Genomic DNA, 27,726 nt, shown 5'->3' with positions numbered 1-27,726 from the left:
CGTTTACATCTTTCCAACTGGCACCACCAGAAAGGCTCAGATCTCCTGCGAGATCTTTTCCTTAATACAAGAGGCCCTGGAGGCATTTTGGAAGGCAACAGAGAAGGGAAAGTTGGGCTTTTGGAAGATTTGAGCTGCTACCTGCAAAGCACAGAGTGTTTTCTACCTCCTGGTATAAATATCTCTGTTTGCACCTGGAAACAAAATGCTTTGGGAAGAGAGAAGAGGGGAAGCACAAACACCAGCAGCAGACTGTTTTCCACAGAATTCCAGGAGTTGGGAGCAGAACTTTGGTTCCCATCCCCTGAAGAGCTGCTGCTGTGAGCAGCAGCCAGGCTCCAGGATGGGCACCAGAAGGACAAGACCCAGGAGGGGCCGTGGCAGGATCATGGGAAGAGGGAGAAGAGTAAACAGCCCAGAGAGCCCCTTTGATCAGCCCAGCCTCGGCCCCTCTTTCCACACAAGATTCCTCCTTAATAAAAACAGCAGCCCAAGAACCTCCCTGGCTTCCCAGTGCTCCCTTTGGGCTGGGAAAGGACTCCTGAGGGTGCTGCTTCGCTCTCCTGCCCTCTCCTCTCTAAGGCAAACCAGGCAGCTCCCACCCGGCTGGGCTCTCCTCATCCCCCTGCCTTTCACTGAAGACTCCCAAGGCTGCTGTTGTGCCCCATTCCCAAATCCCACTCTCCCAGCCTGGGAAAGCAGAGGTGTGCAAGTCCTAACAGACTTTGTGCCAGCATTTGGCATTTGCATCCCGCTCTCCCACTTGCAAGGCAGAGCTGCAGGAGGTTCTCCTGCACCCCCGAGCAGGAAGGAGGCTTAAGAAGAAGAAGTCCTCCCTTACCAGAGCTGGGCATGTGGTTCACTCGAGGTGGATTCAGCAGCTCCACTGGCTGGTCTCTGCCAGAAAGCCCATCTGGAAAGAGGAAAAGGAATAAAATCACATCAACACTTTGGGCAGCTGAGCTATTTTTAGCCAGGGAAAAAAAAATTTTAAAAAAAATCAGTAACCAATTATCAATGCAGAGCAGAAACACAAGGAGCACAAATCAATGGAAATGAGAACATTCCCAGGACAGCTGGAGCAGAAAATAAAAGAGACTGTATCCCAAATTACGCTCAGGTTTTCCCAGCCTTTCAGTCCACAACTGGTACTGCTCCCAGTCCAAGGGAACAGGCATGGCAGCTTAGAAACCTTACCAGAGAATGACTAAATGGCAGTTCCTTCCTTGCTGGGAGAGCTGAGCTGCCACAGAGATGCAGCCCCACGAAGCAAAGTTGAAGAATGGCTGGAATATGCCAGGGAGATGTTAAGGAAAACTGACAAATCACTGCAGGAGATTAAAATGCAGAGACATGCATAACAAGCCCCATTTTGCATAAGTTTGGATTTCAGAAAGGCATTAAAAACATACTTTGTAAATGAGATGCACAAATCCATCTTGCTGAAGCAGTTCCCTATTTAAAGTATTTCCAAGATTGTATCTTGCAGCCAGGTAGAGTCAAACAGAACCAGAGCCGGTGCTGGAGACTGCCAGACCTGATTTTCTACTCAGCCATTCCCTTCCCAGCTGCATCCCCCACTCCCTTCCAATAAAAGTTGAAGCAAAACGTGCTAAATGATGTTTTTGGTGTAATTATGAATATGTGAACACAGAGAATTTATCTCAACCCTATTTGTTCCCGTCTGTCTCCCTTTTCCCCTCTAACCCCCTTCCTGTGCTGCAGCTCTGATAGGATCAAGCCAAACCCTGTCTGGAGACATCAAAGAAGCCACCCCATCTCTCTCAGGCAAAGGACAGAGTTAGAAAAATGTGAAGACTCGTCTCCTTCTCCCTCTTTCCCCCTTTTTTGTGGAGATAAAGCACAGCTGGGACTTCTCCTGGGTTCACCATCCCCGAGGTGCAGCCTCAGGCGACGTGTCAATAAATTAAATTCTGACCCTGCTTGTTTTCCTCCCCTCAACCAGGTCCTATGGATTATTCACATATAACATGGGGAGGGGGGGTTTGCTTTGTTACTCCAGGGCTGGATGTGCTGGAATAGCCGAGCTTTGGCACTGGGGGGGCGATGCTTGGCCAGCTGGGCTTCACCTGCACCAACAGCAGAGAACAGCAGCAAGTGAGGAGAAAACCAGACTGAAAGGCAGAGCAAAACCTCACTATTTTAAATACAACCCATCCACCAGCTGCTCCAGATTCAGTGGGCAGCACAGCCCTGGGAACCTCCCAGTTTTTGGGGAGCAGAATTATTTTCAGCTTCTCTGCTGAGGCTGAAGGACCCAAGCCAGGTGCCCTGGGAGGCAGATCCAAGTCAGTTTGGGGGATTTTGAAGCCTTGTTTAATTCTAAAAAACAAAGTGCCTGCATTTCTCAAATAATCAAGAAAAACAGAGAAACCCACAAACCAACACAGTTCAATCTTGGTTTCGAAATGCATAACAGATTAAGATTAATCACAGAAGAAAATGAACAATATCTGACACCTGAAACACCAAAGGGTGTCAGGACTGCGTTTCTGGATTTGCTGTATTGGGGGATTAACAAATAAATCTCTTTTGGAGGAAAAAACAAACAAACAAAGAAACAAGGAGGTGCTTTATCAGGAAATATTTGTATAAGGCCCCTCCTCTCCTGAAGTACTGCTGTGGATAAAATGAGGTTAAAATGCCCCTCTACCCTGTCCTTGTGAGACCCCACCCAGCTCTGGAGTTCCCAGCACAGGAAGGACATGGAGCTGCTGGAGAGTCCAGAGGCGGCCCCAGAGCTGCTCCAGGGCTGGAGCAACCCCTGCTCTGGAGCCAGGCTGCTTTGACTGATTCCTCCTCTCAAACAGATCATCTAAACCTTGTCAAACTTTAAAGAATTATCTGCTAAAAACTTCAAGAAGTGCCCACTGGAAGATGGGGAAGTTGGAGTCCTGGGCTGTGGTTCTGTGCTTTATTGCACTTTAAAAGGGAAACAAACCTCCCTTTTTTTTTATATTCAACCCAGTTGCTTCCAGGCCCTGTTGCACCATCACACTGAAGATAAACTTGGACACAAGCTCAAGAAGAGCGTTTTCAGCCACTGCTGCTCTGGGGTTTCCTGCCATCATCACTGGAGGTGCTTCTGCACTTCCCAAAAGGTGGGCAGGCACGGGAAGCAACCTGGAGTGCCACCATGGCCAGGCAAGCCAGAGCAAAGGGCTCAAACCACACGGGGTTTGACCCTCTCAGGAGCCACAAACCCTGCTTGGAACACTGACACAAACCACAGCAACTACAAAACACCCCTGAGCTCTCTACTGCCCAAATCTGTCCCAAGCTACTAAAAATCACTGGCAAGGAAACATCTCCTGAGCTGGCTCTGTCTGATGATCTCCCAAAAACTCTGCAACAACCTGCTCTGTCCATCGAACCTGGAGGGAAGCAAACAGCACCCTGAGAACAATTAGTGCAGCTTAATTTCCAGATGGGTATTTCTACTCACTAATTAATCAGATGAAGCCATAATTCACTGATGGAAACTTGAACACTTTTGTTTTTCTCTTAATCTGTCCCAGGGAGTTATTTAAGAATACAGGTTTGGAGGCACAGCTGGGCTTGCAGGGTTTAAAGCCATTGAAAGTAGTTAAACAAAGGCAAAACAGTGACAGCTCACTCCAGAACAAACCAGAAACATGATGGATAAAAACCATCAGGAAAGATGAAGCATCAAAATCAACAACATCACAAAACCAGAGAAGCATTAAGGTTGGAAAAAAATTGTCAAGTCCACCCAGGGTAAATCCAGAGCAGACAAAGACAGGGGAAATACAACTTAACCAGTTGTATTAATTTAATAAATAAATAAATAAATAAATGAGACAAACTAGTTGTAAAAACAAACAAAAAAAAGACAAATAATAAACAAAAAGAGAAGGCTGAAGCATTTTTGCTTGCAGAAACCTGGAAGCAGCCTTGCTGTAATTATGAGTTTAAAAATGCAGGGCAGAACTGGGAACCAAGAGGTCATTTGAATAGTTTTCCATGTATTCAGATCTTTGGATCCGATGCAAATCACCCTGGCCTACTTGAATTCCTGGAAGGAAGTGAGGAGCTACCAGAAATTATCTTTTAAAGGACACCTGGAGCAGGGGGGAAATTCTACAGAGTTGTGAAAGCAAAACTTTAGGAGAGCTGGGGGAAAGAAGCAGAGAAAATCAGCATTGTTGGCTCAGCTCTGCCCCCCTGCAGCCCCAAACTGAGAATCCAAGCTGGAAAATGGCTGGATGGGAAGTGACAAGAGCACGACCCCTCCCACGCTAATGATGATGGTCATGGGTACCACTACAAATGAAAAATACCTGGCAAAGCAAGGGCAGGAGAAGGAAAAGCCGAAGGACTTCACCGAAGCGAGCGCTCCCTGTTCATCTGCGGTGCCGAGGAACCGAGCTGAGCCCTGGATGTGTCACCAGAACACGTCCAAGGTCATCACCCCCCAGGATGAACCGTGGGCAATCAAGGGGAAACCCCTGAGAAAAGGTTTCTAACCAGGAGACTGAGGGGCTGCAGAGCTCAGTTCTTCCAGCACCATCCCTGGGGAGGGGAGATGAGGTGCTGGCCCCGAGACATTTTTAGGATGAGCAATTTTCTGCTCACGCAGCGAGCTGGGAGACCAGTCCACCAATTTCTGATCTTCCTGAGTCATAAACCTTCTGCACAGCACCCCACTGCACAGCACAAATCAGGGATCTCTGAGAAGACTGGGAATTTACTCAGAAAGTGGGCAGGCCCTGGCACAGGTTGCCCAGAGAAGCTGTGGCTGCCCCTGGATCCCTGGAAGTGTCCAAGGCCAGGTTGGACGGGGCTTGGAGCCACCTGGGCTGGTGGAAGGTGTCTGGGGGTGGGACTGGATGGGCTTTAAGGTCCCTCCCAATCCAAACCATTGTGGGATTCTGGGATTGCTGCCATGCCCTTCCCGCAGCTCCTCCTCTCCAAGGAAGGCTGCCCAGTGCTCCACAAGCCAGGACAAGCCCCATGCCTTGGACTCAGGCTGGAATCAGAGAGGTCCCTGCTGGCCCAAGCCAGAGCTCTCCCTGTCCCTGGCAGCACCCAGGAGTTATGTGCTGTCTCCATTACACGTGTAAGGCCGCAGCAATCCCAGGGATCTCTTCCAGGCGCAGGGATTTCTGCTCCCAGTATCCATGTGCCACAGCCACGCCATAGAAAGGCCCCTGCGCTTCCCACACGAGCCGGGGCCGCAGCGTGCACCCAGGATTTCTGCTCGGCAGGGCTCGGGGAGGGGCTGGGGAGTTTAAAAACCAGACCCTGCCCCAACCCTGCATCCCTGGGATCCCAGACCAGGAATAAAATCCTCCCTCCCTGCCCACGGAGCACAGTCCACCCAAAGAGCCTGCCCTGCCCGTCAGCGGCGTGTGACGAGTGACAATATTAGCCATGAGAACACTCATTACCACGGACGCGTTATTTATTTGTCTGCTCACTCAGAACGGACTGGGCGGGGGAGCCTTCCTTCAACATTTACAAGAAAGCAATTAGGGCAGCAAATGGATTATTTCTCTTTAAACCTATGAGAAAATGCTCAGTGCATATTTCCTCTCTAATTTGTCTGCACTCAAGGATCTATTTTTGGAAGTCTCCCTAGACTGTATTGTAGCACCACATGTACTGTAATGGCATTTTAATTAGCCCAGAGAGCTGGAAGATGCACTCTGCATCCCAAAGAGAAGCAGCCTAACAAAATGAGAGCATCCTTCCCTTCCCTTCTTGGAGATTTACAGCCTCTATCAACCCCAAATACCAATTAAGGCTGGAGCTGACTGTGACTGCTACAAACACCCAGCCCCAGCCTCTGGAACTCCAGCCCAAACCCAGGATTTGAGTACTGTTTACTCAGACTGTAAAGGTGGATGGTAAAAATAAAATGCTGCAGGCAGAAGGGAGAGAGAAGGAGAGGAGACAATTAAAACAAAAAATGGATCTCTTAAGAGCTGGGATCTAAATACGTTCGGGTTTGGCCTACAAGTGTCATCAAAACAGCCATTCAGATCAGGGTGAATCCAATCCTGCTCAGCTGGGGTTGTTTGGGGAATTTTTTCATTAACAGCACTACTACAACTACATCTGATATTGCAGCGAGCCACCCTGCACCGCCAGCGAGTGACACAACACATCCCCATCAGCAGCACTGCCTGGGCACAGATTTAATTGGCCATAATTCTGATTGCTTGCTTTGGATGCAGCAGAAACTGGGTCAGGCCGCTGTCCATCCCAGTTACAGAAGAGGCTGGCACATCTGGAATCACAAACCTCCTCCAATCCCTTGACACCTCAGATGAAGCCAGAGACATTCCTATGTCCAGGTGCCAGGTGGGACATTCCCCCAGTGCCAGCAGACCCCACAGCACCTCACAAATGAGAACTAGGATGGCTTTCAAGCTTTCTTTTGCATTCAGATCCAGAGGAGCATTTACCAAGAATCTGAAGATACTCAGGCACAACCTCGACAAGAGCCTGGTCCTGCTTTCCTCCCCCGAACCCGGAAAGATAAACCCAACAGGTCCCACTTTGGTTGACAGCAAGGTAAAAGCAATCAGAAATAAAAACCTTGGAGCAACCTGGCAGAGTGGAAGGTGTCCCTGCCCATGGCAGGGGGTGGGACTGGATGAGTTTTAAGGTCCCTTCCAACCCAAACCACTGTGGGATTCTAATGCCCAGCAGCAGTTCATACAGAAAGCACCTTTAATGTATTCCTAGGAAGTTATCCCAGAAACCAAAACACCCAAGAAGTGTTAAACCAGGAAACCGTGGCCCCCAAGGTGTTGACAGACTAATACCCAAATGACAAGACTGCTTTTCAAATGGCAAGCCCTGAAAGGATTGTGTTCCACTTCCTAGGCCCTTATTTTCCCTAATTCTTGGCAGTGGGAGGACCAAGCAACTCCTACTAAACATGACAATCTCCAGTCTCTCCAGCAGACTCTGGTGACTTCATCCACCCAGAACTTCAAAGATGTGTCATTCTGGAAATCCATGGGAATAAAATAACCCTTTCCACCTAAAAGCAAGGGATGTGAGGTGTGGAGCAACCAATCCACGGGATCACAGAGACAACGCTCACTGCACGTGGCCCTGATGGAATTACAGCAAGAAGGAAGAGCTGCCCCATTCCAGAGGATTTGCCTCCCACTTTGGGCAAGGAGAGGCAGAACCCCCCCCCCAGCCAACCTTTCCACTGCCCCCCCCGGCACAAAATCCAGGGAAGAAACCAATAAAATACCAAGGAAAAACTACCCCATTAAAGGAAGAGAATGCATACTACACTTTTGGGGGGCATTTTTTCCTTTTTAAGCCAAAAACGCCCATACTTAATGCTGGGTTTCACTCCATTCCTCTATAACCAGTTCCAAAATTTCTCTATAACCTGTTTGGTGCATGGAAAATTAGGGCCAAGTCCAACTCGAGCCAAGCTCCAGCACAGGGAGCAGGAGAGGCTGATCAGGACATGATCCTGAGCCCCTGTCACACCCTGGCAGCTCAGAGGGCTCCGAATCCACCAAGGAACCCACCTGGCAAAGGCAGCTTCTCCCAGAGGAGCGTGGAGCACCAGGATTCCCAGTGCTTCCCAACGGTGCTCCGGAGCCGCTCGGGCTCCTCCAACTCCCAGTGCCGCTGCAGCCGCTCCTGTGAGTTCCACCTCTGCAGTGCCCCGCAGGAAAGGCTGACACCTGACTCCAGCACTGCCCAGCCACTGGTATTCCCAGGCACAGAGCTGTGTGCCAGGCCTGGGACATTCCCAGGCACAGAGCTGTGTCCCAGGCCTGGGACATTCCCAGGCACAGAGCTGTGTCCCAGGCCAGGCTTTATTTCAGGCCGAGCTCGCCCCATCACGTCCCATGGACTCTCTTCGTGGCCAATGTCAGCAGGTCCCTGGTGGTGGGTGTCCAACACCTCTTCAGGGGTTCCATTCCCACCATGTCCCTGTCTCCCTGAGTGCTGGGAGACTCCCAGTCTGCAGGATCCAAGATGCCCTGATGTTAAATCCGTGCCAGGTGAGACCCTGCAAGCAAAGTCAGCCTGGGACTTGCACATCACTTCCCCAGTATCCCAGTCCTTCCTACACCAGGCAGCAGGAAAAATGTCCCAGTCTACCTGTCCCTGATCTAATTCATTGACCACAGGGGCCTGGAGCCCCTCTGCCATGGAGACAGGCTGGGAGTGTCCAGCCTGGAGAAGGGAAGGCTCCAGGGAGACCTGAAAGCCCCTTCCAGGGCCTAAAGGGGCTCCAGGAGAGCTGGAGAGGGACTGGGGACAAGGGATGGAGGGACAGGACAAGGGGGAATGGCTTCCCACTGCTAAAGGGCAGGGCTAGATGGGATAGGGGGAAGGAATCGTTGGGGGCTGGAATGGAATTCCCAGAGAAGCTGTGGCTGCCCCTGGATCCCTGGAAGTGTCCCAGGCCAGGTTGGACAGGGCTTGGAGCAACCTGGGCTGGTGGAAGGTGTCCCTGCCCATGGTAGGGGGTGGAATGGGATGAGCCTTGAGGTCCCTCCCAACCCAAAGCACTCTGGGATTCCAAGATTCCGTGACCCCTGCCCTTATCTCCCAGCTTTACACTGTCCACATATTTCATCTTCCTGTCCATCCTGTGCAGATTCCTAAAATCTGGCCTTCGGATATTTTTAAATGCTGGAATAAAAAACCCGACTATCATTGCAAAGCATCTAAAAGTAGATTCCACTTTCACAGACTCGGTGGAGCAGCGATTTCCCCACTTGCTCCAAAGCAGCCGAGACTCCGCTGTTCGGAACTATAAATATATTCATGGATATTTTCCCTGGCACGAAGCACTTCAGTTTTAAAGGCAAGAGATTCATCAGCTCTTCTGGAGAGCTCCATCCTCACTGCTTTGATTCTGTCAGTGAGCACAGGCTCCTGGCAGGAGTGGAGGAGGGCACAATCTGCCACCATCTGCAGGGTGCAATCCATCGGAAAAGGTGACTGTCCTCAAGAAATTAGCACAGTCCAAGCGTTTAACTTCCCTCTGGAATGTTATGTTCAACCAACAGGCTCTTTCCAGAGCCGTTCTGCAAAATGTTCCCGTTCCCTGCGTGGTGTTGGGTTTCTTTTCTTTCTCTTTGAAGTTTTAATGGAGCCTTTTATCAGAAGTGGGTAAAATTTTCCATCCTTCCCGGGAGCGTTCCACAACCCCAGCTAAGTATTTCTACAGGAGATCAGCGTTATCAACGTGAGGAGCTTAATCTGCTGAGACAGATCCCCTGAACTCCAGCACACCAAAAGGAGCCACCCCCCAGGACTGTTCAGGGGCAGAGGTGCCGCTGGCACCCGGCCGATTCCCGATCACCCGCTATTCAGAACCCGGGAATTCCCACTGGACAGCTCCAAACTCACAGCTACAGTGCCCCCTCAGCCCAACCCCAGATTTGGGGAGGTTTTTCAGAACTGATTGCTGACACGAGAACGAAGTGAGGGAAAAGGAAGAAAAGCCACCTTGAAATAATCCTCAATTGTCGGTGGCGGGAGAGCAACGGAGCACATCTCCAAGGCAGGAGAGGAGGTTCAATAACCTGCCTGATTTTCCCTCCTCTCCAGAATGAATAAACTGTCAGGAAGAAATCCAGCTGAAAGATAGCCTGGCTCCTCCACAGCTTCAGAGCAGGCTCCAGCTCCTGCCCACACGCTCCCAGGACACGCTGTTCAAGCTGAAGAGACGCCCCGGGAAGGGAAGGATCCAAGAGGGAACAAACTGTGTTACAGGAACCACAGAGCCTGCATTTCCTTCCCTGCCCCAGCCCTGCTGGCTCACAGGCCAAACAGCACTCAGCCACGAGAGGGATGATGCAGGGGGAATTTGGTGGATCTCAGGACAAGGTTCTTCCCCCAGAGGGTGGTGGGCACTGAACAGGCTCCCCAGGGAATGGTCTCAGCCCCAAGGCTGCCAGAGCTCCAGGAGGGTTTGGACAACACGCCCTTAGGGACGTTGGGGTGTCCTGGGCAGGGCCAGGAGTTGTGCTGATGGTCCTTGTGGGAGATTCCATGACTCTGTGAACCATTTCCAAAGCAGGCTGCATCCAAAGGCTCCCATCCTTTCCACTCCAGAAAAAGGGAAGCGACAACAACTACTCAGCAACCCATGACACCAGTGCTAAACCCAAGAAGAATTCCTGGATGAGGCAGAGAGCAGGGAGAAAACAGGCAAAGGAAAACTGATGCCTGGAGCCTTCCCTGGACCCTGCTGGCCATGGGAACCATCCAGGATTTCACTACTAAGCTGCAGCTCCTTGAGCACATGGCAGAGTTGGAAGGAGCAGAGGAAAAAAGGGGGAATTGGAGGAAAATAAATACAGAGACATGGAAACAGCAAATGGATCAGGGCTCGGGTTTACGGAGCTGCTGGGTCCCAGGTGGCTCCCAGGCTTCAAAGCTTCCAGCCCCAACCTTTCCCATGCTCCAGCAAGCCTTTCTGCTACGAGACAAGAGAGAAAATACCGAGGGAAAACCCCACAGAGGCAAAAAAAGCCTTCAGGGACCCAAGAAAACTTCCAGTTGAAGGCAAAACCCAAACAGAGGGGTCAGGGAAGCTGGAGAGGACACGCCTGCTTCACACACAGCTTCCTGCAGACCCACAGCTTGAGCAGGACCCCAGGAAAGCTCTTCCACCTCCCTGCTGGCCCCAGCATTCCCCAGTGGGCATCAGGACAACACACTCAGGAACCACAGCTCCACATCCCCATCCCCCAGGTATCCCAGGAACCACAGCTCCCCTCTTCCCCAGGGCTGGAATTATGCAGGACAGTGCCATTTTCCAGAGCCAGCTGCCTGTGTTCTCACAGGGACCTTAAGAACTGCCCCATCCTGGGGGAGAGCAGCCTGTTCCCCACCTCCCAGGGCTGGCTCTGAAAGCCCTGGTGCCTTCTGTCCATCACCTGCTTTATCCTTTGGGTCAAAAACTTCATCCACAGAGCTTGGATTCAAATGGAGATTTGGAGTTCAGCAGGAAAGGAAAGGACCCACTGCAGCTCATCCCTCTGGCCTGGGGTAAGAGCCAGCAGCCCACTCACCCTGCACAGCCTCAGCAGCTCTGCCTTCCCAAGAATCCCAGAGCCATCCAAGGGCTTGGGTTGGAAGGGACCCTAAGGATCACCTCATCCCACCCCTGCCACGGGCAGGGACACCTTCCACCAGCCCAGGTTGCTCCAAGCCCCGTCCAACCTGGCCTTGGACACTTCCAGGGATCCAGAGGCAGCCACAGCTTCTCTGGGAATTCCATTCCAGGGTCTCACCACCCTCACAGGGAAGAATTTCTTCCCAACATCCAACCTAACCCCACCCTCTGTCAGGGTAGAAAACTCATCCTCACACATGGTGCCATCTCCACATGGAAGCCTGTTACTGCAACAGCACCAAACCCGCTGCCCACCAGTGAAAACTCCTTCAGGTCCAACATTTTAAGGCAGCCCAAAATGCAATCCTGGAGCGAGCACACGTCTGAGTGCCACCCTGGCCCTCAAAAAGACAGAAAACACCAGTTCTCTGCTTGCTTTGCTCAGATTTCCAGCAGAAAAATGGAATGCACGTGAAAATGGAAGGAAGTGGTGTGCAGGGTCTGGATGGTTATTTCTGTGAAGTCACCACCAGAAACACTTCAAATTACCCTCCAGGTACCTTGGCATTTCACCCACCAGGTCACACAGGTTCATCCTGAGTTCTTCCAGCTGGGATTCACCCAGAGAATGGCTCCCAACACCTCCCTTGATTCACCTTGATGATGGAAAGCAACAGAAAGCTCCAACAGAGGAAAATCCTCCCAGTGCCCCTAGAAAGGTACAACCCACAACTCCCCCACGCTCAGAATTTCCCTTTTTTTTCTGTTCTTTGGAAATAAGGGGTTAACACAAGCTGAAATGCTCATGGAATACATAATGCTTGTTCCTTGCCACACTGGCTCATTATTCCATGGTGATCTAATCTGGTAATAGCAGATAATACCAGGAACGTGGATGTGCTTTAGTGAAAGCATCTGAAATGGCACTAAACACGGGAGGAGTGTGAGGGTGCCACGTTCCCAAACAGAAACCTCCCTTTCCTGGGGTGTAGAGGAGCAACTCCTGTTTCCAAGCCAAGGAGAGGAGAGTCCACCCTACCATGAGGCCAACCCAAAATCCCAGAACCCTTGAGGTTGGAAAAGCCCTCCAGGGTCACCGAATTACCCAGCACCACCACCGTGTTCACCACTAACCCCCGTCCCCAAGTGCCACATCCATGAGGCTTCTGAACATCTCCAGGGCTGGGGACTCCACCATCCCCCTGGGCAGCCCTTCCACCCCTGGACTTTGTGCATGTCCAAAATAATGTGCCAAACTTTACGTGATAAAGGAAACTTAAGAAGTGCATTAACGAGTACTCCTGCCCTCCCTTCAGGGCACAGAAGCTTTTCCCACAATGTGCAGCCTCAGAGAGGAATGAAAGCCCCAAAGCACCCCCTGCACCTGCAGGAGTGCCCAGATTGCTCCAGGACTGCCTGGAGACACCACTGACACCTACTGAGGAACCTCAGGAGCTGGAACACCCTGGTGAGCTCTGAAATCCAGGGGGGTTTCTCTGAGGCCACAGTCAGATGACTGCATGATGAAATATTCTGGTGTGTTACAAAAGGAAACAAATGCTCTAAACAATCCTCTGTGGAGGTCTCCAAATATAAGGGTGGGTTTGGGTTGGAAGGGACCTGAAAGCCCAGCCAGTCCCACCTCCAGACACCTTCCACCAGCCCAGGTTGCTCCAAGCCCCGTCCAACCTGGCCTTGGACACTCCCAGGGATCCAGGGGCAGCCACAGCTTCTCTGGGCAACCTGTGCCAGGGCCTGCCCACCCTCACAGCCAGCAATTCCTTCCCAATCTCCCATCTGTCCCTGCCCTCTGGCAGTGGGAAGCCATTCCCTGTGTTCTGTCCCTCCATCCCTTGTCCCCAGTCCCTCTCCAGCTCTCCTGGAGCCCCTTTAGGCCCTGCAAGGGGCTCTCAGGTCTCCCTGGAGCCCTCTCTTCTCCAGGCTGAACAATCCAATTGTCCACTGCCATCAGAAGGTATCTTAAGAGCTCTTCCCAACCCTCTTCTCCCAAAAAACCTGCAATAATCCCCACATCCTCTGAGAAAAAAGCATCCAGAATCCTCTCCCATTGCTGCTCCAGGGACTGATTGTGTCAGGAGAAGACAACCCTGGGTTACACCTCTGGCTCTGCTGCACAGCCCTGGAGAGGAAAAGGCTCTGAGCTGGGGCAGACTGGCCAAAATCAGCCAGGCTGTTCCAAGCCAGGGATTCTGGGCCTCCCAAGAGCTGCTGCTCTCCCAAGGAGGGCTCTCTGGGGAGGAGGCAGATGCTGCTTGGAGTTAGGAATTAATGTCTTCAAGGGATATTTTTAATTCATAACAGGCCTGAGCTCTCTCTTTAAATGAATATCAAAGTCAAACCTTTTCCTTCATAATGCCTTTCCACACCCATATTATATACATGAAAATCACTGAATAGAAGGCTTGATAATACAGAAAACAACATTATCCCACCCCTGGAAGTGTCCAAGGCCAGGTTGGACAGGGCTTGGAGCGACCTGGGATGATGGAAGGTGTCCCTGCCCACGGCAGGGGGTGGAATGGGATGAGCTTTAAGGTCCCTCCCAAGCCAACCCATTCTGTGATTCCCACATCAATTAACACATTGATATCAATGTATGTCTATGTATAGATTCTGTGCATTTATCCACATAATTAGTGTCCTAATACAATAATACCCTCCATTAGTTGACATGCACAGCAGGCTCAGCACGTTCAGTAACCACAACACGTCCCTAAAACCAGTGAGAAAAGTTAAAAGTGGTATTAAGAGGACCTGAATTTCTCTGGAGATGTTTCAGCTGGAAATGCCTTTCTGAAAGCTTCATCCTCCTCTCTTCCAGGGTGGCAAAGAGTGACTGGAATCACAGCACGGCCCTGGCTTCCCACTGCACAACTGCCTCCCTGCTTGCTGGAGGCACTGGTGACACTGGTGGCCTCCCCCTGCACCACAGTTCGAGCCCTGCACAGCCTGTGGAAGAGAAGCCCAAGGTGGGCCCCAAATCCAGGTGAACAGCCCTAAAACAGCCCATGGAAGAACAGAAAGCGAGGCAGGGGAAGCAGGGCACGGGGTTTGCTCTCCCATCACGTTTGGGGAGCTCAGCCCTCCCTCTGGAACCACCACACAGGACACAGCCCTTGCTCCAGAGCCTGGGAGGAACCAGGCAGCTCCCAGGGTCCTGGCAGCACCTCTCTCTCTTCACTTCCAGCTTAGTTCACTCCCTGAAATGATTTAAACACCTCCAGGATGAGGCTGTCTCCTCGTGCCAAGCAGAAAGCCGTTAGCAGGGAGGTGGCTCTGAGGATGAGGAAGCTGGCAGTGGAGAAGCAGCAGGAGTAAGGCAGGGGAAGAGGAGCCTGCTGGTGTTTCCCGCACTCCAAGGCACTCCCCACTAACTAAACGCTCATTTTCCCAGTTTCTCACTCCCTGGAACCAGTGCACATTGTTATCCCAAACATCTTATCCCACCTGGCTGTTATTTACAGTCAGGAACCACCGTGATTACAAACTTTGCTAAACGGCAAATTTCTCCATCAGCTTTGTCCACATCCTCCAATGTTTTACACCAACAGCTATTTTTGGGTTTCTCTCCTCCAACCACTGCTGGAAAATCCATCCCTGTCCATGGAATCACACACAGCAGCGCTGCCTTTTCCTGGTGCAAAAGCATCCGGAGGCAGCGCTGCGCTGACACTCCCATCAAACCAGCAGTGCCATTCCCATCAAACCAGCAGTGCCATTCCCATCAAACCAGCACTGCCATTCCCATCAAACCAGCAGTGCCATTCCCATCAAACCAGCACTGCCATTCCCATCAAACCAGCACTGCCAATCAATCAGTGGCCTCCCAGGAAAATCAATCCCGACCCACATTTCAACACTCCCAAGGCCCAGCCAGCAGGAACTGTTCATCCTTTGCACACCACGAGCAAAGGAGCAGCTGAAAACACTCGACACTTGCCAGTGCTGTGACTCCAGTGAGATTCCCTGGGGATGGTTCTTCCCTCCTTGGACTGGAAATGCATCAAGGCAAAGCTGATCCCACAATCCCTGCAGGGCTCTACAAGGACTCATCCAAACCCAAACCTTTCACAGAACCACAGAGTAGCCTGAGTTGGAAGGGACCCACAAGGATCATCTCTCATTCCACCCCCTGCCATGGGCAGGGACACCTTCTATTAGCCCACATTGCTCCAAGCCCCGTCCAACCTGGCCTTGGGCACTTCCAGGGATGGGGAAATTATTGATGGATCATCCAGTCCAACTCCTGGCCCTGCCCAGGACACCCCAACAGTCCCACCCTGTCCCTGAGGGCGTTGTCCAAACCCTCCTGGAGCTCTGGACACTGCCCTGGGGAGCCTGTTCAGTGCCCCAGCACCCTCTGGGGGAAGAACCTTTCCCTGAGATCCTAAACCTGCCCTGACACAGCTCCAGCTGTCCCCTGGGTCCTGTCCCTGGTCAGAGACAGCCTCTGGACAGTCTTCCAGACAAAAGCAGCGAGCTCCCACAGGAAGGGCCTGTGGAACACGACCCAGCTCAACGCACCTTTGGCCAACAGGAAAACCCCTGGAACTGCTGCTCCCCCAGGCACTGCCTTGCTGCTGGGATCCCTCAGCGAAGGAACTGGACACAAAGACCTCCCACCTTTTTCCTGGCCATAAATGCTGTGGTTTGATCCCTCCATGCTCCGAAGTCAGGCAGTAACACCAGTAAATCCTCCAGTAAATCCTCACTGCTCTCCCTCCACCTCCCCCTTGGTACCCCAGGCGAGCCCTCGGACAGTTTTCTTTGAACACATTGTTCTCCAGCCATGGTTTAAAGTCCAGTGGTGCCCCTGCATCCCTGTCATCCTGTTCTCCTGTCCCTGGCATTCGTGAGGTCTGACCTTTTCAGGTTTACATTCCCAGCCTTCAGAGCCCTCGAGAGCTTTGCTACAGAGAGAAAAAATGAACCAGAGGAATTTCTGGAATGGTGACTGGACTACTGATGTTTCCTAAGGCAAAACACACACTGCTTCTATTCCAGCTTCCTAATTCCCTGGTAAACAAGAGAAAATTGAATGACAAAAGAACCCTAAGGAGCTGGAATCTTCGGAAAGATGGGAAACAGACTTCCAGGGCTGCCCACACAAGCGAAGAAGCTTTCAAGGGTAGCACAAACAATGCTCCAAATGAGGAATGCAGCAGGAAGAAAAAAAAATGCAGCCCAGCAACTGGATTTCCAAGTGAAGGAAAGCCAGGCAATCACTTCCCAAAGCATCCCACCACAGATCCAACCTCACGTTTCTGCTCTTGCCTTTGTGCTGTAAATGCCAGACTGATTTTCCTACTGTCCCTAATTTTTACAGATCCCTTCCACCCAGCTGCCACAGAGCCATGGTGTTCCCAGGCCATGGGAAGCCCCGGCCTGGAGCAGCCCTTCCTCCCCACTGCCAGCTCCAAGAGGGAGGCGTGCACGCTCTTCCCAACACTCCCAGTACATCCACCACGCTCTTCCCAACACTCCCAACACATCCACGGCTTACAACACCCCCTCAGGCCCCTGAGCTCTGCACTCCATGGGGGCATGGAGGGACAGAACACAGGGAATGGCTTCCCACTGCCAGAGGGCAGGGTTGGATGGGACAGTGGGATGAAATTCTTCCCTGGGAGGAGGGTGAAGGGCTCCTGCCTGTCATTCCTGCCTCTGGATAACTTCTGGATTGAAGCAAAGCAACCGTGCCTGCAGACCAGCAAGAGGATTACATAAAACCAAACATATAAAAAAAACCCACGTAAGAGACTAATACAAATCAAGACCCATATTTTGAGGCACCAGGAACAAGTCAAAGCTAAGTTCATATCTCCAGAGGACCAAGACTTTGCAGAACTTCTCAAAAGCAAACAATTTTCACCTGAAGCCCAAGTTTGGTCACGCACATTGCTCGGAGCTCCAGGAGCATTTGGACAACACTCCGAGGCACAGGGTGGGATTGCTGGGCTGTCAGAGCTGGGCAGGACAGTCCTTGTGGGTCCCTTCCAACTCAGGACATTCTGTGACTCTCCTTTCCCCTGTTTCTGTCTGCCCAGTCCCCAGATCAGGGAGCACTTCAGGGCTCCACTGCCAAAAGGTAAAAAAGGTTTTTGAAGCAGTTATTGAATCATCACTCACTAACACCAGCACAAAACAGGAGGCACTGCTCTGTGGATTCTGTATTAATACTGACACTTTCGAGCTCAGGAGTATTACCTATAAAGAGTTTAAAAAACAAAAGAAAACACAACATGAAGATTTTTTTGTTGTTGTGAAATCTTTAAAAAATTGAAGAGCCAGTCGAGGACTCAGGAACTGGGGAAGAAAAGCAAAAACATCCCAAAAAACTTCTAAGTGCAGTCCTAGGTTCCAGAATGACGGCATCCCAGAGTATTTAGCAGTTTCCACTCAAGTCAAGCTAATAGAAAGATTGAACTTTAATTTCCACTGAATTACTGCCAGAAGCTTGCCTTCAGCTTAAGGTGGAAAAAGTCTTCTCCCTCCTGCTTTTTCAGCTTGTGCAGGATACACAGTGAGGAAAGATTTTCACCAGGGGGAATGGCTTCCCACTGCCAGAGGGCAGGGAGAGATGGGACACTGGGATGGAACTGCTGGCTGGGAGGGTGGGCAGGCCCTGGCACAGGGTGCCCAGAGAAGCTGTGACTGCCCCTGGATCCCTGGAAGTGTCCAAGGCCAGGTTGGACGGGGCTTGGAGCAACCTGAAGGGTGGAACTGGATGATCTTTAAGGTCCCCCCAACACAAACCATTCCATGAGGTGGAGCACAAAGAGGGTGCCAAACCCAGGCATGGTTTGACTGATCACAGCTCTCCCTCTGATTTGGGTTCTCTCAGGAGGGCTGGTTTCCTCCTCAGCACAACTTTCTGCCTCTCCCACCTCCCACATCACAAGCCACCACAAAACCCAGGCACAAAGCTGAGGCATTCCCTATTTCCCTGCATTCCTAAACTGAAGCTTGCCCAGGTAGGAGACGCTTGGAGATGGAGCACTGAGCGGGGCACTCGCAGCCCCAAAAGCACCCAGCTGGTGCTGAGCTGGTTTCTAGGGCCTCCCTTCCCTGAGCCCAAGCACAGCCTGGTGACTTCAAAGCCTTTTAGAACTCACTGCCCTTCTCCTCAGTCTGAGCCTCAGCTGCAGCCATTCCCTAATTTCGAAATGTTCATAAATCAGAGGTCAGGAGGGGCTTCCAAACAGCCCAGTCCCTGCGTGTTGAGCTTCACAGCCCCAGGAACTCCTGGGCAGGGAGGCAACAGCATCACTCTGGCACATCCCCAGCTCCTCTGGGCTTAGGCCATATTCCTGAGGTTTGGGCAGCCAGGAAAAGCAAGAGGAGGTGGCCAAGTATCCATGAAAACACTGGAGATTAAGCCTGTCAGCCACAGACCTGCACAACAAGAGAGGCAGAAGGTGCAAGAATCCACACAGGTGCTTCATTAAACAACTGGAATTTGTTACATATCCCACAAACCACAGGAAAATTCCTGCCCTAGGGATCCAGCTGACTCCACAGGGCTTTTCTGTCCTGTCTCCCACCCCAGCCAGGCTGGGGAAGGGCTCCTAAACACCAAAGGGCACCGAAACACTGCACTTTTTGCCTGGTACCCAAGCTGTGTCTGCAGGTGCTTGTCAGAGATGAAGCACAAGGACAGAACAGGTGTCCCTTCTGTAAATTGTCCTGCTCAAGCAAAGGAAAACAGGATGTCACCTAAAAGCCTCAAGAAAGGAAAGTTACACTTCCTAAACCCCTGCCCAAACCCTTCCTGTGACACACCTTGAACCAGAGACAAGGGACCAGCACAAGGTTCCAAACAGAGGAAAGACCCACTTCATAGAATCCTGAAATCCTCAAGGTTGGAAAAGCCCCCTAAGACCACCAAGTCCAACCCCTAACCCAGCACTGCCAAGGCCACCGCTCACCCACATCCCCAGGTACCACATCCACACACTTTCTGAACCCCTCCAGGCGTGGAGTTATTTCAAAAGCTGGGTGGAACACGAGGAACCACCAGACCAACACGTGCCCCTGTGCTGCATCTGCTACAGCCACCTCTTCTTACAGCTCTTTTATTACCTTCTTTGGGAACCCAGTGAGATAGGGATCAGCATCCTGACACTTGGAAATTAGCTCTTTTCCATGACTGTCAGCAGGAAAGCAGGAATTAATCCTCTAATTTCAGCCTGAAAAACAGTGAGAGCAAGTCCAGTGAAGAAAATAAAAATAAAACTGGTTTCTGTGTTTGGAAGAGGATGGGAGGGGGGAAGTGTTTGGAAGAGCAGTGGCCTTATTATGCTGGCAAAGCTCCAGCCCATGAGATCAATGTTTTGATGAGCACAAGGACTGGTGCCAGAGGGGGACGGGAAGGAGGAGAAGAGGCTTCAATGAGCTGAAAGCGTGGAGAGAGGAAGAGGCAGGGAAGTGGTTTGAGAATGAACTAGGTCAGGGGTGGGTTTAGGACAAGGGAAAGCAGGGAATGATTGGGCAGGAACATGGGAGTTAGGGAGGACCTCAGCTGGCTCCGAAGGCTGGGAGGAGGGATGAGAGCAGAGGACGTGGTCGCTCACACCTGCAAGTGGCAGGAGGTGGGAGAAAAAGGAAAAGGGTTTACAGCGGCCCTGGATACAGCAAGACAAGCACCATCTGCCTAAGGCAGCTCCAAAGGGAGCCCACGAAACCTCAGCTGACTCCCAGAAAAAACAGCTCCCCATTCGTGCTCAAGATCTCCTGGTGGGACCAGCGCCTTCAGGCAAAGGGCAGGGAGACTCCTGTGGGGTTTGGTTGTTTCCTGGGCTCTCTCCACACCTCTCCCAAAGCCTCCCAGCACATCAGCAGCAGTGAGTCGTGTCCCACCCACCCCAGGGCTGAGTTTGCCAGAGGGATTTATTTCTGGGCTCAGAGGTGGGAGCTGCATTCTGGCGCTGCCATTGCCTGGCTCCTGATCCACAGTTTCTAGGTCAGGAACAATCACAGGATCATGGAATCTCCTGAGCTGGAAGGAAGATCAGCAAGTCCAACCCCTGGTCCTGCAGAAAACACCCCAAAAATCCCAACAAGAGCTTTGTCCAAACTCTCCTTGAACAAGTTTAATTTGATCGAAATTCTTCTGGGAAAAAAAAAAAAAAAAAATAAGCCTGTATCCCTTTCTGTAAAAACACTCGGGAACAAACCCCGTGCTCACACAAAGAATCCTGCACAGAGGAGTTTCTCCGAACACAAACCCAAATCCGTACGTTCCGAGATGAATGAACAGACTCGGCATGCAGCGGGAGGAGTCTGAGGGACCAGGAGGGAAGGGAGAGCATCTCCCCACCTCTGCCCTGCCCCACGGAGCTGGAGCCCGGCCGATGGAACCCGGCTCGGGGCGGGGCCGCTCGGAGCAGCCGCTCGCCCTCCCGCCCGGGTCCCGCGTTCCGAACGGCGAACAAAGGCATGGCTTGTGCCTTAAATGCGGTTTGATTGACGCAAATCAAGGGCCGAGCGGGTGATTCAGAGCTGTCGGAGCGGAACGCTCGCATCAAAGCATCCCCGGGACGGAGCTGCCGAGCGCTCAGCGCTACCGGGACACCCGAGCAGACCCCCCGCGACAAGACGGGGCTTTATTGACCCCCCAAAAAAAACCATCTGGGATCTCCCTAGGCTGCGCTACATCTTCAGGCAGAAATGTGTAATCAGCACCGTGCCGTACTTCCCCACAGCCCGGCAGGAAGGATTAGTGTGTCGCACAATCATCATCCCAGCGGAGCTCTGGGATAACCCAGAGCCAGATCCCACCGAATTCCTGCTGTTTGACAGGCGTGTGTTTTGACCTTTCTGTGCCCAACCCCAGTGCACTCCCTCTCCTTCCACCATAAAGACATTTTCCCTCCTTTTTTTCCTATCCCTGGACCACAAAGAGCAGGACCAGAGAGGTTTGGGGCTGGGGACACAAAGGTTTTCCCCCATTTCACAAAAAAGCAGCACCTGACCCTGACCGGGTCCTGCTCTCCCTGCACTTCAGGAAGCTCTGTACAGGGTATCCAGAGGTGTGGATACAGCTGGGATCCCAGGAAGGGTCGGGCTGGAAGGCAGGATCATCCTGGGGCACCCTGCACGAGGCTCGTTTGATACAATCCATGCATCTCAGTCCAACTCACCCAGGAGATTTGCAAACTGGGGAGAAACTGCACTGATGATGAAGACCCCAGCTCTCCTCCTGGCTGGAAGAGGGTGGGATCTGCGGGAAGAGCTGCAGGAGGGTCCCTGCCAGCAGCAGCAGGCTGGGGCTGTGCCCCTGCAGCTCTGCCCACCACACACAAAGACAGCAAACAAACTTCTACCATAATTAACTCGTGAAAATGACACCATTATGTTCCTGCAAACAATTAGGAGACAAAAGGGAATGTACAGAGATCCTGCCAACACCACAAAATCAACTGAGGACATTGTTTCAGACCAAGCTTTCATTGTTTCACACCAGTCAGCTTCAGGAACCATTTCAAGGCAAACGTGCCTGTAGGTGAGAAGTTCCAACCCCATCACTTCCAAAGTCACTCTTAAATCCGAGGAGCACCTTGATGGTCCTCAGGTTCCCAGTGTCCCTACAGCAACAGGCATCTCTTCCCTTTCCCTACGAGGGTCTGGAAAAGGGTGTCAAGATCTGCCCAGTGGCAGATCAAACCTGCTCCTCAACCCTCAACTCTGCTTCCACAGCAATCCACCCCAAAGCCTCTGGATCCTGAGCTGGCTTTGCTGGAACAAGCCCATGGCTGCCAAAAGAGCATCCCCCACGGACCTCTTGGCTCCTGGTGTTTTGAGGTCTCCCCCATCACCACCTGCACCTCCCAGTCCCTCACCTCTCCTTCACACTCCAGGAGCGTCTGACAACGCCCTCAGAGACAGGGTGGGATTGCTGGGGTGTCCTGGGCAGGGCCAGGGCTGGACAGGATGATCCCTTCCAGCTCTGGATGTCCTATGAAACAGTGCTACCCCACCACGAAGAAGATATTTTAAATGAAGGGTAAGACCTAAAAGAGCTTCCAGTACAACAGAGCCCTTCCAGCACCTCAAAAATGCCTCCCACCTCCCTGCACTTGGGACCAGCCTCAGGAGAACTCGCTCCATCAGCTCCAGAATGTCAGATCCGAGTCCCCAGGATGAAAACAGAGGGGGAGAAGCAGAAAACAAGCTTTCTCAGAAACCCACTGCCATGAAAGAGCACGGCACATGCAGTTCAATCCCACAGCCCTGCAGTTGTCATCCCTCCCCAGGTCCTGGTTCAAAAACACGACCCAAAGACAAAACCCTCCCAATGATTTTCCCCCTGGCATGGCTGCCCGAGGATCTGGCAGGATGTGCCTTCAGCTGTGCTCTCCAAACAACAGATCGCTTCTTATCCCCTGGGCCAAAGGCAGCGGGGAAGGGATTCTGCAGGCAGGACCTACGAGCAGCTGCCTGCAAGTGCCAACAGCTGGAAGCAAGGAAATGTTTTTAAAATAGAGAGGGCAGCAGAAGATCAACACATGAGGATCAGGAGAAGGTGACAGACAAGAGCAAATACTTTCATTTCTAGTATAAATTTCTATAGCTCTCAGGGTTTGGGGCTTGGGAAACCGTCAGCGTGACCACCCTTTTTAGGAAGCCCAGAAATGGAATCTTGGGTTGTTTTTGGCTTAATGCAGGAAATCAGCTTTAATGACAACCTACAGTCAGCTCTAGAGTGATTTTCTTTCTGCTTCACTGACACACACGACAAGACTTTATTAGCAGGGCTAAAATTAAAACCAAAACATTTCCCCCAGCTGCACAAAACACTTAAAACTCTCACTGGCACCTCGAGACAAGAGACCCAAAAAATCATTTCAGAGCAATTCCATCACCTTTTTGTAATTCAGCTTTCCCTACTATTTGCAGCAGAGGTTTTGCACTTTGCATGCCTGTGACCAGAGACTTCCCATCATCCAGATTAACCACTGCCCAGCTTATTTTCATGGAATGCCACAATGGCTGGGCTGGGAAAAGACCTTAAAGCTCATCCTGTGCCACGACCAGGGACACCTTCCACTATCCAAGGTTGCTCCAAGCCCCGTCCAACCTGGCCTTGGACACTTCCAGGGATCCAGGGGCAGCCACAGCTTCTCTGGGCACCCTGTGCCAGGGCCTGCCCACCCCATCCCATGGGACACTGTGGATCTGACTCGGCTCAGTACTTCGAGGATTTCAGATGATCCAATTATTATCATTAGAAGCATCATCTGAGCAGATAAAGGGTTTCTGTAGAGTGCAATTTGGGGCGATTTCTTGTGAATTTGAGGGGTTTGAATGCTAACATCACAAGGTTTCACACTGCTGAGGGACAGAGGATACAGAAAATATTGACAGGACAAGGAGAAATGGATTTAAACTAAAAGAAGGTCGATTTAGATCCAATATAAGAAAGAAGGTTTTTTTACAATGAGGGTGGGCAGGCCCTGGCACAGGTTTCATGGAGAAGCTGTGGCTGCTCCATCCCTGGAAGTGTCCAAGGCCAGGTTGGACGGGGCTTGGGACAACCTGGGCTGGTGGAAGGTGTCCCTGCCCATGGAACAGGATGAGCTTTGAAGTCCATTCTGACCCAAACCCTCCTGGGATTCAACAAGAGCAGTTTCCCCAACAGCCACACTGAAAAAGTCCCAGTCAATAAAACGTGTGCTCCCCACACAGGAGAATCATGTTCAGAGTGCTGATCTTCTGAGGGTGTTCCCACCACCACCCCAATTAACACCAGGAGCTGGTAAAACAGAGGATTTATTGCCACATTGGGTATCTTGGAACAGCAAACAAGGGGAAAAGGAAAAACCCCAGTCCAAGGAACTGTGCTCACCCGTCTGGAAGAGCTCACGGGGATGATTTCAGATTATCAAACCCCAGGCAGAAATAGGGGTTGAGCTTTTGCTTTGCTTCAGCAGTTTGAAGCACAAGGGATGGTTGGAAACCTTAAAAGAAAGAAAGAAAAAAAGAAAAAAAAAGGCAAAATCCCTAAAAGGTTTTGCTTGAGCTCCTCTGCCTGACACTGGAGAACCTCTGCTTTGGAAAAAGAGAGGAGGGGGAAGAGAGAAAGAGTAAAAAATGATGATTATGGAAATAAAACCTGGTTTTGCTGGAGAGGAAAGTTACCCAAGCAAGTGATCCTGCAGCACAGCAAACCCCTCCCACAACTCTAACAGGAATGCTCAACAAAAACTTCCCAAACCTTCATCAGGGTAAAGAAAAGCATCCCAATTTCCAGGAAGTCAGCAAAAGCAGAGTCCTTGGCATCCTCACCTGGCTCCAGAGAGTTTCTCCTGGAGGAGCTGGGAACAGGGGAACTTCCCTGCCTGTGTAACGAGTGCCCGGGCTCCGAGGGGAAGATGGAAGCAATGAAAACTCTGGGATCACCAGGAATGCTGTGGCTCCTGGCTGCAGTCCCTCGACTCCTCTGCTTTGTGTGGCTGAAACTCTTCGTACAGGTTTGTTTATTTTTGGCCTGCAAGTCAACGACTGTGTCTGATTAAAAACATGTCAGTCACCCAAATAAAGCAAATATTGCCCTCCCCAGGGCTGACCTCAGACATGTTCCCGACACGTGCGGTTGGAACAGGGACTTAAAAGAATCACCAACTCCAAATATTTACTGTAAAACTGGAGAGAACTTTCTAGATCCCTCAGGAATAGGGGTTGCTCCGAGAGCCCCTGAAGAGCTTCGGCTGACCGACTGCTTGCATCCCAACTTGGCAACCGGGGGAAGGAGAGAGCTGGGAATGTCCAGCCTGCAGAAGAGAAGACTCCAGGGAGCCCCCTCCAGTGCCTGAAGGGGTCCAAGATAGCTGGAGAGGGACTCTGGATAAGGGACAGGACACAGGGAATGGTTTCTCACTGCCAGAGGGCAGGTTAGATGGGATACTGGGAAGGAATTCTTCCCTGGGAGGGTGGGGAGGGGTTAGAAGAGATTTTTCCAGAGAAGCTGTGGCTACTCCATCCCTGGAAGTGTCCAAGGCCAGGTTGGATGGGGCTTGGAGCAACCTGGGCTAGTGGAAGGTGTCCCTGCCCATGGCAGGGGCTGGAATAGGATGAGCTTTAAGGTCCTTCCCAACCCAAACCATTCCATGATTCCATGAAATCCGGTACAGCAGAGCTCCAGGTTAGGAAGGGGCACTTTTTAAACCTTCCCCCAAAAAATGGAGGAGCAGCAGAGGGACCCTCAGCACCCACCTTTCCCACGGTGGGAACCCCTCCCCGTTAACTGAGAGCTCCCCACATCCCAGGACACCACAGAGGTGCTGGAACTGGCCCTGGAGCTATTTATAGCAGCTCAAGGTGTGCTGCTGCAGGCAGGGAGCAGCTTGTTTTCCCAGGAATTGATCTGCACAGGCAGATTATCCAAACAGTTGTTTGGGCATCTCCCAGGATGTGCCTGTCGGAGCAGCTGTGGGGCCTCTGCCTGGGAATGCTGGCTCAGGTCAGCAGAGACTCCTGGAAGGCCACCCCATGCAGCTGGATGCAGACAGAGGAGAGCCCTGATTTCATGCCATGCTGTTCCTCTGCTCTTCAAAAAGCACCTCAAGCCAATTTTCTCTGTAAATCCTTTTTTAGGCCTATCTGCACGATCCTCTTGGAATATCTGGATGGTAAACTCAGTATCCAGCTTCTGCTTTGGGCAGAGACAGCCCAATTTCTTTTAAAGCTGTTCCTTCTACTTCAGTGGTTATTGTTTCCCACAGATTTATCCTTCCCTTCCTGCATCCCTGCGTGGCAGGCACAGCTGGATCATGCCTGGGAAGCCGAGGAAGGGTATCCAAAGCTGCCTGGCTCTCCCTGCTCGCTGCTGCAGGGCAGACCAAGGTGGTGGTGGTACCTGGTGGATCTGATTCTGTGGTTCTGTTATTCTGTAACTGCACTGGAAGCAGCCAACCACCACAAAAAACAGGCAAGTGTTAGAATTTATAATTGGAAAGCCACCCCTGGCCCCAGTGAGGCGGTGACACAGCTGGGTAGGAGCCTCACTTTGGATATCTGGGCTCTTGTCCTTGGCTGTGTTGGTGGTTCAGGGTCTGATCCAGCCCTGGTGAAGCCAGCTGGGATCTCCCCTTGGACTCAGAGCTGCAGCTGCCTCCCACCACTGCCATCCTCACACACAGAGCAGGACACAGCCCTTCCCACCAGGACAGCCCCAGGAAGCACCTGCCTCTGTTCCTGCCCAACAGCACTCTCCAAGGATCCCACTGGAGCCAGGGAAGGCTGGGGAGCTGCTCTGAACAGGCGGGGGAGAAATAATGGAGTGGCTCACCACACGTGTGAGCGCTTTGCCTTATCTGGCATCACCCAGGGCACACCTCATCTCCTCCAGGGTAATCAGATTTTCAGAGCAGGCCCAAAAGCTGCAGCTTGACTCCATGGGATGAGGAGTGTTCCCTGCACAAAGATTCCTTGTCCCTTCTCCCTTTTAAAATGGAACGACAGAGCGGAGCAGGGAAGCCAGGCAGGAGCCTGGGACTGCACAGTCAGAGCTGGAGCCCTGAAACTCACTCACCCACAGCAGCAGCCACTGCCAAGAGGGGGAAAAGCCACCCCCAAGCCTTTGTTTTCCCCTCAGTGACTTACCCAGGTGAATTCTGCTGGCTGGGCATTGCAAAACCAACACTTACCTCAAGAGCTGCCTGTTGAGCAACACGGTCCTGCCTCTGTTGCAACCACAGCTGAGACTCACTCAGGAACAGCCCCACTCCTCAATCCCTCTGCTCCAGCTTGGAAAAGTCAGCTCTGAGTCCCAGGACTCCAGCAGGGGAGGGCAGATCACACCAAACAGGACGGACCACAACACACACAGACCCTGTGCTCAGCTCTGGGATGCCCAAAAAGGCGGATAAAAGAAGAGCAGCTCAAAGCAAACAAATCCCCAGATTTTCAAACCACAGAAGGGCCAGCAGTGGAGAGAACAGCATTTCACTCCTCAGCTTCCATTCACTGTGAAATTAGGGAACAATATATTCCACAAGCACGTTACCCCCTGTCCGAAACTGGCCCCCAAACTCCCTGCTGTCCCAGCAGGCTCTGTGTCCAGGAGGGTCAGTGGTGCTCCTCTGTCCTGCCACAGGAGGAGGGACAGGTAAAAGTTATGCAAAAGTCAGTGTCAATAACCTGCCAAATCTGTGACTCACTGCCCATCTTGCAGGAGTCAAACAGTTAACTCACACTTCAAAGCACAGAAACACAGCAGCTGCCTCTTCCCTGCAGAGCTGGAAAAGGCTTATGGATGTAAACCCCCAATTCCTTGGAAAACAGGCTGCCCCAGCACTGGAATAGTATGATAAATTGACAAAGTCTGCAAGTTAATTTGTATCAGCCTTAAATCAGGCCCATTTCTAGTGGTTCTTCTCTATTGTTGTCTCAGTGCCAAGGACAAATCAGGAGTTATTCCGAGCCCACTCCCCACCAACACACAGCTCTGGGAGCACTGGCAGGGCTGTCAGAGCAGCTGTGGCTGCCCCATCCCTGGAAGTGTCCAAGGCCAGGCTGGAGCAACCTGGGATAGCGGGAGGTGTCCCTGCCCATGGCAGGGGGGGGAAACAAGGTGATCTTTGAGGTCCCTTCCAACCCAA

General features: G+C 51.8%; 1 protein-coding gene across 8 annotated transcripts in view; it reads right to left on the bottom strand.

Moving 5' to 3' along the window:
* HDAC4 (histone deacetylase 4) overlaps positions 1 to 27,726 on the bottom strand; it is a 168,185-nt gene that overhangs the window by 96,120 nt on the left and 44,339 nt on the right. For 6 of the 8 annotated variants that reach the window (XM_050339456.1, XM_050339460.1, XM_050339459.1 and 3 more), the window contains exon 3: positions 842 to 913. In XM_050339456.1, the coding sequence (XP_050195413.1) occupies positions 842 to 913 (72 nt within the window). Of the gene's footprint in view, positions 1 to 841; positions 914 to 19,207; positions 19,315 to 24,412; positions 24,811 to 27,726 lie in introns of those variants that run through there. The other 2 variants (XM_050339463.1, XM_050339462.1) reach the window with 2 other exon arrangements.

This window comes from Myiozetetes cayanensis, unplaced genomic scaffold (genome assembly GCF_022539395.1).
Source record: "Myiozetetes cayanensis isolate MyiCay16 unplaced genomic scaffold, myiCay2020 scf9, whole genome shotgun sequence".
Classification (NCBI taxonomy): Eukaryota; Metazoa; Chordata; class Aves; order Passeriformes; family Tyrannidae; genus Myiozetetes; species Myiozetetes cayanensis.
Note: the sequence above shows the minus strand (reverse complement) of the source record. Positions and strands in the feature narration are given on the sequence as shown.